At 34.5% G+C, this 15,435-nt stretch overlaps 2 protein-coding genes across 2 annotated transcripts; both read left to right on the top strand.

Moving 5' to 3' along the window:
- Positions 1–437: 437 nt before the first annotated feature.
- On the top strand, positions 438–1,707 carry LOC25490979 (uncharacterized protein At3g28850). The gene has a single exon (XM_024777913.2). It carries the CDS (start codon positions 764–766, stop codon positions 1,466–1,468), a length of 705 nt encoding a protein of 234 aa, XP_024633681.1. The 5' UTR covers positions 438–763; the 3' UTR covers positions 1,469–1,707.
- Positions 1,708–9,140: 7,433 nt separating this feature from the next.
- On the top strand, positions 9,141–11,005 carry LOC112420192 (uncharacterized). The gene is made up of 2 exons (XM_024778889.2): positions 9,141–10,788; positions 10,872–11,005. The coding sequence occupies exons 1-2, from the start codon at positions 9,141–9,143 to the stop codon at positions 11,003–11,005; spliced, it is 1,782 nt and encodes a 593-aa protein (XP_024634657.2).
- The last annotated feature ends 4,430 nt before the right edge of the window (positions 11,006–15,435 follow it).

Here is a 15,435-nt window from a genome sequence, read left to right as displayed (position 1 = left end):
TTTTTGTTACAAAAACCTTTATCATTCACAACAAGTGGTTCATTTGTAAAAAAAAATAAAATTGTCTTGATAAATAACTGTTTTAATCTTCAATTCAATTATAACTTATAAATTGATGTATCTAATGCATGAGTTAAAATTTAAATTTTAGATTCCTTGTTTATCCATATTCAAAAAAAAAAAAAAAAGAGTAAAATTTTAACAATTACTATCCAATCATTATTATAAATTAAATTTACTTTTTATATTTTAAAAATAATTAATGTATAAAGTCTATACCACAGACTAAATACATTAGCTATTAAATAAATTTTAAAATAAATTTTTTTAACAAAAATAAAATTTTGTTTATAATAGTCATGGGAGGAGGAAGTATATACCAAAAAAAAAAAAGTATTTTGGGCATAAAAAGATTATCTCTAATCTCTCATTATTCATGCTTTCACCATCCTAAACCTCTCATAATAGCAAAATAAAACAACCCCTCAACAACCTTAACCACCCCCACAATTACTCTCTCCACTTCAAGTTTTCAACCCATCTCCCATACAACATTTCATCTTTTCCCTCTCTCTCATACACAACACATTTACTTTCAACCAAAAATGCAAAATTACCCATTTCTGCATCTCACTCCTCACTCACCAAAATCCAAACTTTAAATAATCAAACTCCACTCTTGAGTCTTGACCTAATACAACCAAACAAAACAAAACCCAAAAATCAAAATACAAACTTTGTTCCAACCCATTTCCCACCTTCAATGTGGCCACCATGGAAAAAATCAACTTCATCTCCTTTCTCTTGTTCCTCTTTCAAAGACATTCAAACCCTCTTCTCAGAAGAACCCACCACAATCAACAAACCCAAAAAAACCTCTATCTTCCACCGAGTCACACTCGCTAACTCACTTCTCCGAGCCTGGTCAAATCAACCCAAACTCACTTACACCTCTTCTCCACTCTCCCCCAACGATCCACGCGCTTCACGCGCCGCCCAACCTTCATTAATCCCCTCTTCTCAGCAGCGCGTGGTAATCTACTTCACATCCCTGCGCGTGGTTAGAACAACCTACGAAGATTGCAAAACGGTGCGTTCCATCTTACGCGGTTTCAAAATCCATTTAGACGAACGTGACGTGTCAATGGACTCAGGTTTTCTCTCGGAGCTTCGTTTAGTAACGGGTCATAAAACCGGGTTGAAACTGCCACGTGTTTTCATCAACGGAAGATACATAGGTGGGGCACAAGAAGTAACGTGGCTGCACGAGAATGGTGAGCTGAAGAAGCTTCTTGAAGGATTGCCCGTAGCGGATTCGCTAGTGTGCCACGTGTGCGGTGATCATAGGTTTGTGCTTTGTGGGGAGTGTTCCGGTGCGCGTAAGGTGTATGCGGAGAAAGGTGGGTTTAAGACTTGTATGGATTGTAATGAGAGTGGTTTAATCAGGTGCATTTCTTGTTCTTGTTGACCATGTGAACCTACACGTTCATTTTTGTTTTTTTGTTATGGTGTGAATGTGTAGGGGGGATTAGTAATAATTGAAATAAAAAAGGACAAAAATTGTAGGGAAGTGAAAATTATTATGTCACGAGAGAAATGAAAATATCTTAATTTTGTTGGGTTGTATTATGCTTTGTAATTTTGTGGCAATGTAGGAAAGGATCATGTTAACTAGTTTAGTCTTTTTACTTAATCATTTTCATTTTCTTTTACTTAATTTTTTTGTTTCCTCTTGTTATTATTGACTGCAATCTTATGCGTATGAAATGATAAAAATGTAGGTTAATTATGTTTTTAGTCCTTATAATATTACTAACTTTTGTTTTTATTTTCTGTCAACATTTTTGGTCCCCAAATTCTATTTCGGACTGATAGCATCAATGGCAAGACCATCATATCATATACATTTTTAAGGCCTTAATTTAAGAGGTGTTCTCATTAGAACCATAGTCAATTGATTTATAGAAGTATAATGAAAGGTAGATTCAGAAATATACAACCATTCCTTGAAATAGAAGTAGCCCTAAACATAAAGATGATAACCCTTAGTGCCATATTGATATCCTAGAAAAATACATTTTCATGGAACGGAGGGAGTATATTGTTTCAGACATAGATTACATGAGAAATATCCAAGTATGTCTAGAAAAACATTCACAATTCTCAGAAATAAATAAGAATGATCTCCTTGTTATTCCAAATCACATGTTTTCAGTTAATTCCAATTTTCTATAAAACTAAATAGATGAAACACCAATAGGACCCCAACCGTTCATATGTTTAATTTAATCAAATTAAAAAGCATGAGAAGTATAAGTATCACCAACTTGAAAAAGTAATCCAACTTGTTTAGCCAAATGACACATAGCAAATCAACTTTTTTATCAATGAAAATATATGGAAACTCATTACATATTTGCTGTCAGAAGGGTGTCCTAATCGAAAATGACGAACATCAAATTGATTATTATTAGAACAAATAAGAAAAACATGTTTGCTGTCAGAAACATAAGTAGATACGATGTTATTGTGAGCAGAAAACAGGAACAATAGTAGTTCAAATAGAATTCTTTGGTAATTGGTTAAGAATTTAGAGGTTGTTGAGAAATTCATCATGCCTAATCATCTGTATGCAAATTCTGAATGTGAATCATGTGAGAATAGGCTTTTTTACACTGTTACACCTGTTTTCAAAATTAAGTACCAAAGTACCACTCTTTTCAAATTAAGTACCAAAGTGCCACTCTTTTTTGTGAGTTTGACAACCCTTTCATTAAATGTATGACACGTGTCCGTGGGAAGTGAGGAGAATATTATGGTTTTGTCTCCACTTCCCAAGGACACGTGTCATGCATTTAGTGGAAGGGTTGACAAATTCACAAAAAAAGAGTGGCACTTTGGTACTTAATTTGAAAAGAGTGGTACTTTGATACTTAATTTTGAAAACAGGCATAACAGTGTAAAAAAGCAATGAGAAGACCAACTTGCAATGAAGAATATGGGTTTGGCTTATGTAATGAAATGAAAATGAGAGTGTGCTATAAAACATCGTTCAATTATAGACGGATAAAATTAAATTGTTCATGAGAATATCCATAAATAACATGCCTATTGGGAAATTTAACATTAATAAGTGTGATTTGTTTAATGTTGGAAAAGCAATGGATGAATGGACATACATGACGAGAGACTTTTGGGAAAGATCCAAATAGATGAAAGGGAATTAGGGAATTAGACTTGCATGATTTTAAGTTGCTATAAACTACTCTCTTCGGTTTTATTATAAGAAACATCAGACAGAGTCAATAAAAATTGATGTCTGTGGGTCAAATTCAAATGCCTAAAGGAGAATTAAGTTTAACTGATTTTGAGATAATATAAACCACTATCTAAAAAGACATTTGGGTCAATCAAAGTTGATGTATCAACTTCTGTTGACCAAAATGTCTTTCATAAATAGGATTAGATGGAGTACATCGTTACTGACGACTCTCGCAGCCTGTTTATCGGAAGAATCTCCCTTGGATGCTTGTAAAAGAGTGGTGAGATACTGATAACTATCCTTAGAAAAATCGGGAGGGAAACTTTTTTATTGGATTGTTCTTAGGAGCATCAGAAGGATTGAATTGGTAATTATGTTCTTGGAATCCATGTTAAAACAAGTATCAATAGTGCGATCAGTTATGTTGCAATTGGTGCAAATCATAGGTGTACGTGATCCATTCTTGAATGAGTGAAGTAAATGGTTTTGCTAATTGAAGGAAAAATATCCATACCAAAAAATTGGGTCCTTGCATATTTATTGACTATGATCGTTGAGATCTTTTAAGTGTTTGTTTGGCTATGTGGTGTCATTTCTACATTAAGGCAAAATCACGGCAGGTGGTCACGTTTGTTGTGAAGCTACATATGTTAGGTTGTCCAAATCACGACAATTTTTGCCTTGGGATGCAAGAAAACCTGTGCCACCGCACATCCAAACAAGCTATAAGAAACATACTCCCTCAAACCGATCATTGATTAGGTTGGGAGTACTGGAATATGCATTTTACTATCCATTTTTTATGCCATAATACTTCCTAAATCATTCGTTGGTAGAATGAAATGAAAGAGTAGCAATGCAATGGTAGGATTCCAAAGTCCAAAAGGAATGTTCCGTCCTTTTTCTTTCAAATATTGGATATTTTTTGGTCCTATTTGTTTGGAATGGAAATAGAAAGACACATTATCTGCATTAGCAATAATGTTGTGTACGTTACAAGAAAACTTTCTAAAATGAAACTCAAAATCATTTGCACTATAATTTGTTTGGAATGGAAATAGATAGACACATTATCTGCATTTGCACTATAAAATGGTTGCAGCCATTGATGATAAAGGTTAAAAAAAGAAAGATGACGATGAAGAAAAGCAAGATGGTGGAAGCATGAAATAGAGAATATCAATTTGATACCATACCACCATATAAATATTTGGAATAATGAACAAACAAGGTTTTGTTTGACGTGCACAAATAAAATGATATTGCACCATGCATAAATGTTTTTTTCATCGTTATATCAATGAGAGTCGATATTGTGTCAAAGAAGGGAAAAGTCAAGTTCAACTTTTTGTGGCATAAAGGCTGGGTGGTGGTTTTATCAACCAATCACAAACTTTCGCAATCCCTTCGGGATGATTTTTTCGCTGTGTTTATCATTTTCCTATATCAATAGGTTTGTGGCATAAAGTGTAGCAATTTTTTTTTTTTCCAGATCTAAAATAGTCTTCACTCCAGTTTTTATTGTATACGTCATATAAAAACATTTATGATTTTACTTAGTTTAGGAACATTTCTTATGAGTTTTTTCCTACACCAATACCTTTTTAGTTTCGAAGAGCTTAGCGAGGAAAATCACTACACTATTATTGAGAACTGACAGAATTGCGGGTTATTAAATATTCTAACAAGTTGTTACCATTTGAGTCATACTTATGAGACTGAACGCAATCTTATACTAACTTATGCATTTTATTATTATTATTTTTTTTTTACCATAATACTTCCTAAACCATTCATTGATTAAATGAAATGATAGAGTAGTAATCAAAAGTTAGGATTCCCAAGTCCAAAAGGAAATCTTCCTCCTTTTTCTTTCAAATATTAGATTTTTTATCCTTTTTATTTGGAATGGGAATAGAAAGACACTATCTGCATTACCAATTTAGTTTTGTACTTGACAAGATAACATTCTGAAATGAAACTTACGAATCATTTGTACATAAAATGACATAGAAAATCTTCCAGCACAAAACTGAACCACTTATTATTGAAATTGAAAATAAGGTAAAAAAGGGCTATCCACATTTTGCATTGGTGAACATGGATGTATTTGTGGGTGTGGGGGGTTTCTTTATCTGTTATTTGGATTAATATGTTTTCATTATAAGTGGGCCAAAAGGTATGATATGATAGATCAAAATCTTGTGTTTGGCCTGTATCATCTTTTGAATAAAACGTGTGTGTCTGTGTGTTTTATTTGAAATTTGAAAAAAAACTCGTGTTTTCTTAGAATTATGGAAAAAAGTGGAAGCAACTTGACCCGTAAGTTGAGTATCTAGAGAACTCGAATTTGAATTTTAATGGAGTCATCAACATGATATGACTGGAAATCAAACAATAAATTATGTTCAATCGACCAAACTTGAAATTAATCTTATGGCCAGTTCAAATGGCCGAGCTACCTTGTTTGTGTCCAAAAATACAAAAATGCCTCACTTTTGAAAAAAAATTGCACAAATGCCCTACTTTTTCAGTTTTTCTGGTACCTTGCTACCCCCACTTGCGGGGTACCTTTAAATTTTTTTTAAAAATTTTAAGTACCCCGCAAGTCAAATTGGCGTGGTATTTTTTTATTTTTTTTTTAAAATTTTTTTATTACCTCGCAATCCCCACTTGCGGGGTATTTTTTGATTTTTTTTTAATTTTTTTAATACCGCAAGTCATTTGACTTGTTTTTTTTTTATTTTTAAAATACAAAAAAAAAAATAAACAAAAAAGAAGGACAAAAAAAATAATAAATAAAAAAGAAGGACAAAAAAAAATAATAAATAAATTAAATATCATAATATCTACAATTATTATAAATGCCCGGCTGTCCCACACCCTCGTCTTCGACGATTTCTTCCGCGATTTACTTGAGGGTCACGTTGGTCTTCGTCATTGTTATCTGTAGCTGATTGTATTTGACTACCATAACCCAATGACAACGACACATCGTGTTCCCTTGTTTGCCATCCAATATCCAGAAATTGTTCATTGTCGTTGAACGAAGCCGGAGAGAAGTGAGATAATAGGTTTGTTGGTGTTGGTGGATGGTTGTAGTTTTGGTTGGTGTACATTGGGTATTGTGGGCTGTTGTAGGGGGGTAATTGGTGTTGGACGGTCCAGCTTGGTTTGGGTCATTATAAGAGAAGTAGTTGTTGTTGGATGTGGTAGCTTGATTTGGGTCATTGTAACCATAATTTGACATTGAATTTTGTTGGTAAGTTGACTGATATTGGGGCTCATATGCATTTATGGGGGAGGTATATGGTGGTGGTTGGATGATATTTTGTTGGGGGGTGTCGAGAAATTCATACATTACAGAACCATGAATGTTTTTTGTTGTATGTGGTTGGGATTGATGATCTTGTAGTTGAGAAAAAATGTCTTGATCCCAAAAATCATCATGAATTGGTGTTTGGTTGTTGTGAATTTCAGGTTCATGTTCCGGCTCTTCTTGTTCGCCTGGATCTGAATCTGATGGTTTTGTCTCAACTGAAATCCTTAGACGTGGGTTGCATGTGGTTGTCAACCACTCAATATATGCATGACTTGGGGTGAGTGATCTTGGCTGCATGCGAGGTAAAGTATAACTCTGTCGGTTGTCCCAAAGTTGGCTCTCTATCGGAAAGCGAAAACCATTTGATTGGTACCACGTCTTGAACCGTTTGTCCACCGTATGGAATTGTCGCATGTCTCTTGGGGCCCCGGGTATTTCTTGTGGCAAACCAAATTGAAGCTTGACCCTATCAATTGGATGCCATTCAACTTTGTCAAAACAGATAAGGTAAGTTGTTGCTGTCCATTCCCAATAGTCTTCAGGCTGGTTGTATGGAACCTTCTTGTAAGGTCTCCATTTAAACTGGCACAAGAGAGAAGTTGTAGTGTAAGGCTAACAATTTTGATATATATATATATGAAGTCATAATTAAAAAATCAATTAAAATATTACATCATGTGGTAGTATGTCATCAAACTTTTTTCTGTAAGATATAGTGTCATGGCTTGGATTCTCGTAGTATCTTGAACCTACACCTGTCCATCTAACAAATGATATAAAGAAATTAGTAGCTAATTTATCAAATAATAATATTAATAAGAAGCGAGAATATGTGAGTGGGTTAATAAAAAAAAAAAATTTGGCCACGCTTACTTTAATCCTAGCGGTCACTGGAGTGGGTTATCATTTCTCGGAGCGATATAACTCAACCGACAATATCCCCAAACTTCTAACAAGAAATGACATCCATTTAGTGCTTTTATATTTGGATGTGAGGCCTCACACAAGCCACGATGAAGGTAAGCCAAAACTGCCGATCCCCAACTATATCTTCTTGTTTCATTAAAATCCATTAACAAAGACAACCAAGAGGTGTGCACAAATAATCCAGTTGTATTTGGAAACAAGAACCCTCCAAAGAGGTATAGCAGGTACCTCCTAATGTGTTGTATTTTTACCTCCGGAGGAGATTGTTCATTGAAGTTATTATCGACCAGATTATCCTTTAACCACGACAAGGAGAGAGTAAAACCATCAGTTTTGTGTGCCGGAGGAGTTATTCCCAACAAATGAGCACAAAGATTCCACGGAAGAGTTGGAGGAGCCGTAACAATTGAACCTCCAAAAGGTAAGCCGAGTAACATATAGACGTCTTCCAAAGTGATAGTACACTCACCCGTTCGAAAGTGAAAAGTATGGGTTTCGGACCGCCATCTTTCTACAAGAGTGGTTACAATGTGCCTATCAATTTTGTAACGCCCTATTTGAGAAACCTCAAAAAATCTAGCCTGACGTAGATAATCTTGAATAAAAGGACTTGGTACTATGTGTTGTCGTGTACGAGTGACAAGAGGTACACCCTCTGCATCCTAACAAAAAATAAAAAGAGAAGATATAATAAGTAATTTAAAAAATGTATGTAAAATTAACAAATTAATATTCATATATACCCATCTTCTGATGTGTTCTTCCGTAGATCTATGATCATTTTCCAACCACAAGTATGCCATTTGTTACGTGAGTGAGTAAGGAAGAAAAAGATTTGTTGCGTGAGTGAGTAAGGAAGAAAAGGATTGATATAAAAAGAATATGGGAGGAGAGTAAGAATAAGGTTGTGGTATTTATAATGTTAAACTATGTGTAAAGAAATTGAAATAGTAGTGTGGTATTTTAATTGAAGTGAAGAAATCATGTGTTACTACTGCAATGCATGCATGCCAATAGTGTTCAAATAAATGTAGAAATGACAATTGCATGTAAAAGCAGAAGCATGGTGTTCAACAGTATTGCATCTATTGCCTCATGAAATGACCATTGCATGAAAAAATATATTATTTTCTGCATAAATTTTTTGACTGAAATGACCAAACCATGCTAAATCACGTGGGCTTTGTTTGTACCGACCAGCTATCTCTGAAGGGCCAATGAAACTGGCGCGTGCACGCCCTACCCCGCAAGTGGGAGCTGCGTGGTGCCCTCTCAGCTGGCGCGTGAGCCAGCTACCCCACAAGTCGGAGCTGCGTGGTACTCTAAGCTGGCGCGTGAGGAAGCATTCCGTTTTATTTTTTACACAATTTCATTACTATAAAAGTGGTGAACCTGTTATAATTTTATCACACCACTCTACTTCATACTCTTACTCATTTCTTAACATCAAACCATTCAATGGCACCACCAAATATAAACATTTTTATGTACTACAATGGAGAAGTTAAACAAAATGAATCCGGCATTTTTTTCCAAAGTCAGTATACCAAAGGTTTTAAAGTGAGCATGGCTAGTACTTACTTGCATCTCAAAAAAAGAATAGTGGAAAAGTTATGTCTCGGAGATAACATGGTTGTGTCTGAAATTATATGTCAGAATCCCATGTTTGTTGGAACTACCACAATTCACTACCAGGCGTTAAGAATAACTGATAACGACGATGTCGAGTTTATGTTTAACGTACATAAAAGTCACAGTTCTTTGTCCTATATAGAGCTTTATGTTATGTTTGAGATGAAGAATCCAACATCTAATCTTGAGTTAAATAACCCATCAAGTTCTAGTCAACACCAAAGTCTACCACAACAACAATATAGCACACAACACTACAACCAGTCATCGTCCGAACCACACTACAACACGTCATCCATTTATGGTGCATCCTCATCGCAACCTTTTCAGTCACAGTGGTCAGAAAATGTGTACGAACCATCACAAAGAATAACTCAACCTCATCCCTCTCAAACACCATCCCGTTCAACACAACCCGAAACTTTAAACGCTGAAATCGATATATTCACCTCCCAATTCCAAGACCAACGAAATGATGAAGTTCAAGATGATGAAGATGATGATGATGAAGAGCTCCTTGCTGCACAAAACGGTGATGAGAACGAAGAAGACGAGGACGAAGATGAAGACGACGATCTGCCACAACTACCAATTTTACCAATCCGAGCTTCTTACAATCCACCAAGGTCCATGCGCAACGTCAATGATGACCACTCAACTGAACTTTATCATTCAATGGCTCTTCCGGTCGATCAAGGTATTGCGCCGGGGATGCAATTCCATAACAAAAATGATTGCATTCTTGCAATTAAATTTTATCACATGAAGAAATCAACGGATTATATTGTGAAAAAATCAGATTCTGAAAGGTATGTCATCAAATGTAAAGATACAAAATGTGGTTTCAAATTGCGGGCCTCGTGGAGGAAAAAAACTGATAAATGGGAGATCGGCAATATGAACGATCATACATGTGTCTCAACAGAAATGACGCAAGATCATCACAAACTTAGTTACAATGTGATATGTGAAAGTGTTAAGTCACTTCTACATATGGATACTTCAATTACAGTGAAGGTTATAATTGCACACATCCGAGAGAAGTTTAATTACACAGTTTCATACAGAAAGGCATGGAGAGCAAGGAATAAGGCGATTGAATCAATTTATGGTAATTGGGAGGAGTCTTATCAAGAACTACCACATTGGTTGATGGTCATGGAAAAAGATTTGCCAGGAACAATAATTGATTTTCAAACAGTCCCATCAACAGAAGTGGTAAATGAGATCGTCTTCAAGCGTCTCTTTTGGGCCTTTCGTCCGTGCATCTTAGGTTTCGAATTCTGCAAACCCATTGTCCAAATTGACGCAACTTGGTTGTATGGCAAATACAAAGGAACATTGTTGTTAGCTGTTGCGCAAGATGGGAACAACAAGATATTTCCCATTGCTTTTGCAATCGTGGAAGGCGAGACCAAGGAGGCTTGGAGTTTCTTTTTGAAGAATCTAAGGCAGCATGTCACCCCACAGGAGAACATATGCCTCATTTCTGATAGACATGTGTCGATAAAGAGCGCGTATGATGATCCACAGAATGGATGGCACGATGCTCCGACAAGCCATGTGTATTGTGTCCGACACATTGCACAAAACTTTATGAGATCATTCAAGGATGGGGAACTTAAGAAGAAAGTTGAAGGCATGGGTAAAAATCATATCTCTTTCCACGTAAATTCGTCATATTATTTGTTTAAAAAGACACATCTAACTTTTTCCCAAACAATGCAGGTTACGCCATGAACATCCCTACATTCGAATATTACCGTTCTGAAATTGCTGTTGCAGACCGAAAGGCTTTAGCATGGGTCGACAATATTCCCAAACAAAAGTGGACTCAATCACATGACGATGGGGCCATATGACAAGTAACTTGGTAGAGTCACAAAACAACGTGTATAAGGGTATTCGAGGACTCCCGATCACAACTATTGTGAAAGCATCATATTACAGGTTGGCGGCCTTGTTTGCTAAAAGAGGACATGAGGCAGCGGCAAGGGTAAATTCTGGTGAGCCATTCTCAGAAAACAGCATGAAATATCTGAGGAATGAGGTGATTAAATCCAACAGTCATCATGTCACTCAGTTTGATCGGAATCGGTATACCTTTTCCGTCCGTGAAACCATCGACCATAGAGAAGGATTACCAAAGGGAGAATACAAGGTAGACCTGCAAAATAAATGGTGTGATTGTGGACGATTCAGAGCGTTACACCTACCATGCTCACATGTCATTGCCGCATGTTCTAGCTTTTGTCATGACTACAAGACTTTTGTCGATAACAAATTCACGAATGAGTGTGTATACGCCGTATACAACATCCACTTCGACGTGGTTCACCACCAGACATATTGGCCTAATTATGAAGGACTGAAGGTGGTTCCCGACAAGTCTATGCGTAGGGCAAAGAAAGGTCGTCCACCAATTACTCGCATTAGGACCGAAATGGACAATGTGGAAACTGAGAGAAGATGCGGCGTTTGTAGGATGCCTAGTCATTCCCGCAAAGATTGCATTAATATTAGACATCAGTAGAACTCTAGTCTTTATTTCATATTTATTGTATTTCGTATGTTTTTAATTTTGTAAATATTATGATTATTATTATAATTACTTTTTTGTCAACGCCTAGATTTACATTATTAATATAAGTTCAAATGGTATGATAAATTGAAAAATTAAACGAAGTATTTATAGTAGATGAAATAATACATGTAGATATTGTGGTATTTTTTTTGTTTATTATTTTTTTTTGTCCTTATTAATTTTTTTGTTTAGAGTGGTATTTTAAAAATTAAAAAAAAAAACAAGTCAAATGACTTGCGGTATTAAAAATAATAAAAAAAAAATAAAAAAATACCCCGCAAGTGGGGGTTGCGAGGTAATAAATTTTAAAAAAAATAAAATAAAAAAATACCACGCCAATTTGACTTGCGGGGTACTTAAAATTTTTTTAAAAAAATTTAAAGGTACCCCGCAAGTGGGGGTAGTAAGGTACCAGAAAAACTGAAAAAGTAGAGCATTTTTGTATTTTTGGACACAAACAAGGGCAGAAAAAAAAAATTCGAGCTATGGAGATATAATGCGTGTGTACGTGTGTGCGTTTTATTTGAAAAAACCATTTGTTTTCTTAGAATTATTGAAAAAAGTGGAACAAACTTGCCCCATAAGCTGAAGTTTCTACAAAACTCAAATTCAAATTTTAGTGGAGTCATCAACATCATAATATGACAGGATATCAAAAGATAAATTATATTTAATCGATTGAACCTGAAATTAATCTTATAGTCGGTTCAACCGGCCGAGCTACGGGGATACCCTGATGGCTCACCGAGTCCAAGTCTAAGGTGCCAAATGCTTTGTCGGATAAAGTTATGAACAAAGTACTACTATATTTCTTTTAATTAGAAGTTTAAAGGAAGGTGAGGAAAAATGGCAAGATAAAAAATTCGTCCCTCCAACTTTTGTCCTCTTTCAAAATGAAGAAAAATTTGAAAGGGAAACAAATGACTTATAATAGTGTGGAAATTTGTTACCTGATAGCATGACAAAATTTATTCTTGATTGCAAGTTGTGTGTTTTAATGTGTATAACCAATACTCCATGTTGTTAGTCACATAAGGAAATCTTGATTTTAACTAAGAAACCACAATTTCTCTATATTGAGTAGCGAAAGTACCTTTGCTCCACCTTTAAGGAACTATAAAAAGTAATTAAAACAATCAATAAACGTAGTAACTACTAAAATCATAAAAGTGTATGTTATCAATCTACACTTTTTTATTATAGACAAAAAATTATACTCACCTTTTCATAAAACTACTAAAATGAATGGGAATAAATGTCATAAAGGTGTATGATTAAAAAAAATCTACTTCCTCCCATTCAAACCAATTCAAAATCAAAGATAATTTAATAAACTACATTCAATTTTTATTTTTTAATAAAACATTCCAAAAACTATTTCCTAAATTTAGAAAAATAATATTTTGTTTAAAATTTGTTTGAATAATAACAAATAAATATATTTGTCTAAATAAAGAGGTACACACTTCCTAACTTAGACTAATATTTTTAGGATTGCGACTTCACGAATTTTACAGTACTCGATCTTCGCTGATAGAGAAAGCTTTCAATCATTTCACAGGACAGAATATAACAATTATAGTGTCCGTTTGTTTGCTCATTTGGTGTCAAAGAGTTCATTGAGTTTATATTGCTACAAAAAGAGATGATACGTCTCTTTTGTGAATGAATAGCTATCAAATGGCAACGTACAAAATACACGATCCATGTGAGATAGGAACATATTTTATCCTCAAAACATAGGCTTTGGTAAAAAGGATCCATTTATCGATTTATCTTTACCAAAGCTGAATATTATTTAAATTAAAATGTTAATCGGTGTCTCCAGGACATCGGTTAAAGAAGTAAATATAATAATATGACATTGAAATTTATGTAGTCAACTCTTCAAAAGTTTAAAAAGTTGTATTTTTAAATTAAAATTTTCTTCTTTTTTCTTCCTTAACCGGTGCCCAGGAGCACCGATTAACATGACCCTTATTTAAATGATAGTAAGAATTGCATAATAATTATGCTAACATTGTCTAAAAAAATCTTTAACACTGTTCACTCTTCAATTGAGTAAACTACTATGTGTGTGTTTGGTATAGCGGTGGGGAGAATTGATTTTGATAGAATTGAGTTTGAGAGAATTGATTTTGCTAAAAAGTGAGTTGAATGTGAATTGATTTATGTTTGGATACACTCAATTAAAAGTGATTTTTATTAGTTGATATTGTTTGGATAGTTTGAAACAAAATTGATTTTAAATGTAAAATGACCAAAAACCCCAAACATAAAGTTTCTTTATCACTTTTGCAAAGGCTAAATTTGAATGTGTGATAAAAAATCACCAGCGCAACCCAACTTTCAACAAAAAAAAAAAAGTGTGATTTTTTTTTTCAACAAAAAACATATTAACCAAGAAATAAAGAAAAAACTACAATTCAACAACGGATTTCTACACTCTTGTGCCTGTATCTTTCTTTTCTCGACAGTCTTCCTTTATCTCTCAATACCTTCTTTTTTTCCTCCATCTCGAAACTAAAATCCCTTCTTTAATGGTTTCATGATTTTATTTGTTTATGAGTTGCAGAGGAAAATTCAGATCTGGGTACTTGTGAGTTTCAAAGATAAAATGCTACAAGCAGGTGGTTGGAGTGCAAGATCTGGGTGAGATGGAGAAGAAAGTAATGGGTAATTTAGTAAAGTGTATCAATCACCAAAAATGAAAATCCAAACTTGCTTTTGCTTTACCGTAGAAGCTAGGAATTTCAGCTTCATCTCTACCGGCGTTTTGCACCAAAACTGCGTTTTAGAGAAGCACTTTTCCTGTACCCAAACAAAACAAAAAAGCTGAAAACCGAGTTTGGTAAATAAAAACCACGTTTTGAGGAGAAAAACGTGTTGCCAAACAGGCACTATGTTGGTCTCTGATCTTGAGAAGCACTTTCAAGTTTCAAACACAAAAGTCATAGCCTATGACTTTGTTAACATCCTATTCAAGCACAATTAACAACATCATCAAACGAGTGTTGATGGAGGGTATTTACTAAATAACATTTGATAAAGTTAGAGATATTTTTAAAAGTGTATCACAAAATCAGTAGAGATCAATTTTGTGGTTTACTCTGCACTCTCTCATTTAACAATTTTTAATTGCAAAAATAGTAACACTTCCGATTGATTGCATGGTGGTAGGTGTGGGATTCTCTAATCTATTTTGCGAACATCACATTGGTATATAATAAGAAAATCTATGTCTATCATCTTAATGTAAATGTAAATAATAAGAAAATCTATGTCCATCTATCTATAGTATATTCTTCCCTCAAAAAAAATCTAAGGTATATTCTACTAATAATACTGTACTCTCTTCTGTAACAATGGTCCCGACTAAAAAAGAACCCTAACAACGAGAGACACAGATGCATGATGCATCACGTGTAATTCGAGGAAAAACTTTTGCCACCCAATCATTTCCCGTCACGTTTATGTAGTATTGATTGATTATTGTTTTTCTATTACTTATATATACTTATATACCAAGCTCAAGATTTTATGGGACAAGCTTATTGTTAATTGGCCTTATTAACAGTAAATTATGTGGGCATATATCATCATGAGTTGAGGCAAAAGAGACCTAAGAAGAATTGAAGTTATATAAATTTCATATTTGTTTATGATCAAGGTTGGTTAAGGATCAAGCAGACCAACCTAAAATTTTAG

This window comes from Medicago truncatula, chromosome 3 (assembly GCF_003473485.1).
Source record: "Medicago truncatula cultivar Jemalong A17 chromosome 3, MtrunA17r5.0-ANR, whole genome shotgun sequence".
Classification (NCBI taxonomy): Eukaryota; Viridiplantae; Streptophyta; class Magnoliopsida; order Fabales; family Fabaceae; genus Medicago; species Medicago truncatula.
Note: the sequence above shows the minus strand (reverse complement) of the source record. Positions and strands in the feature narration are given on the sequence as shown.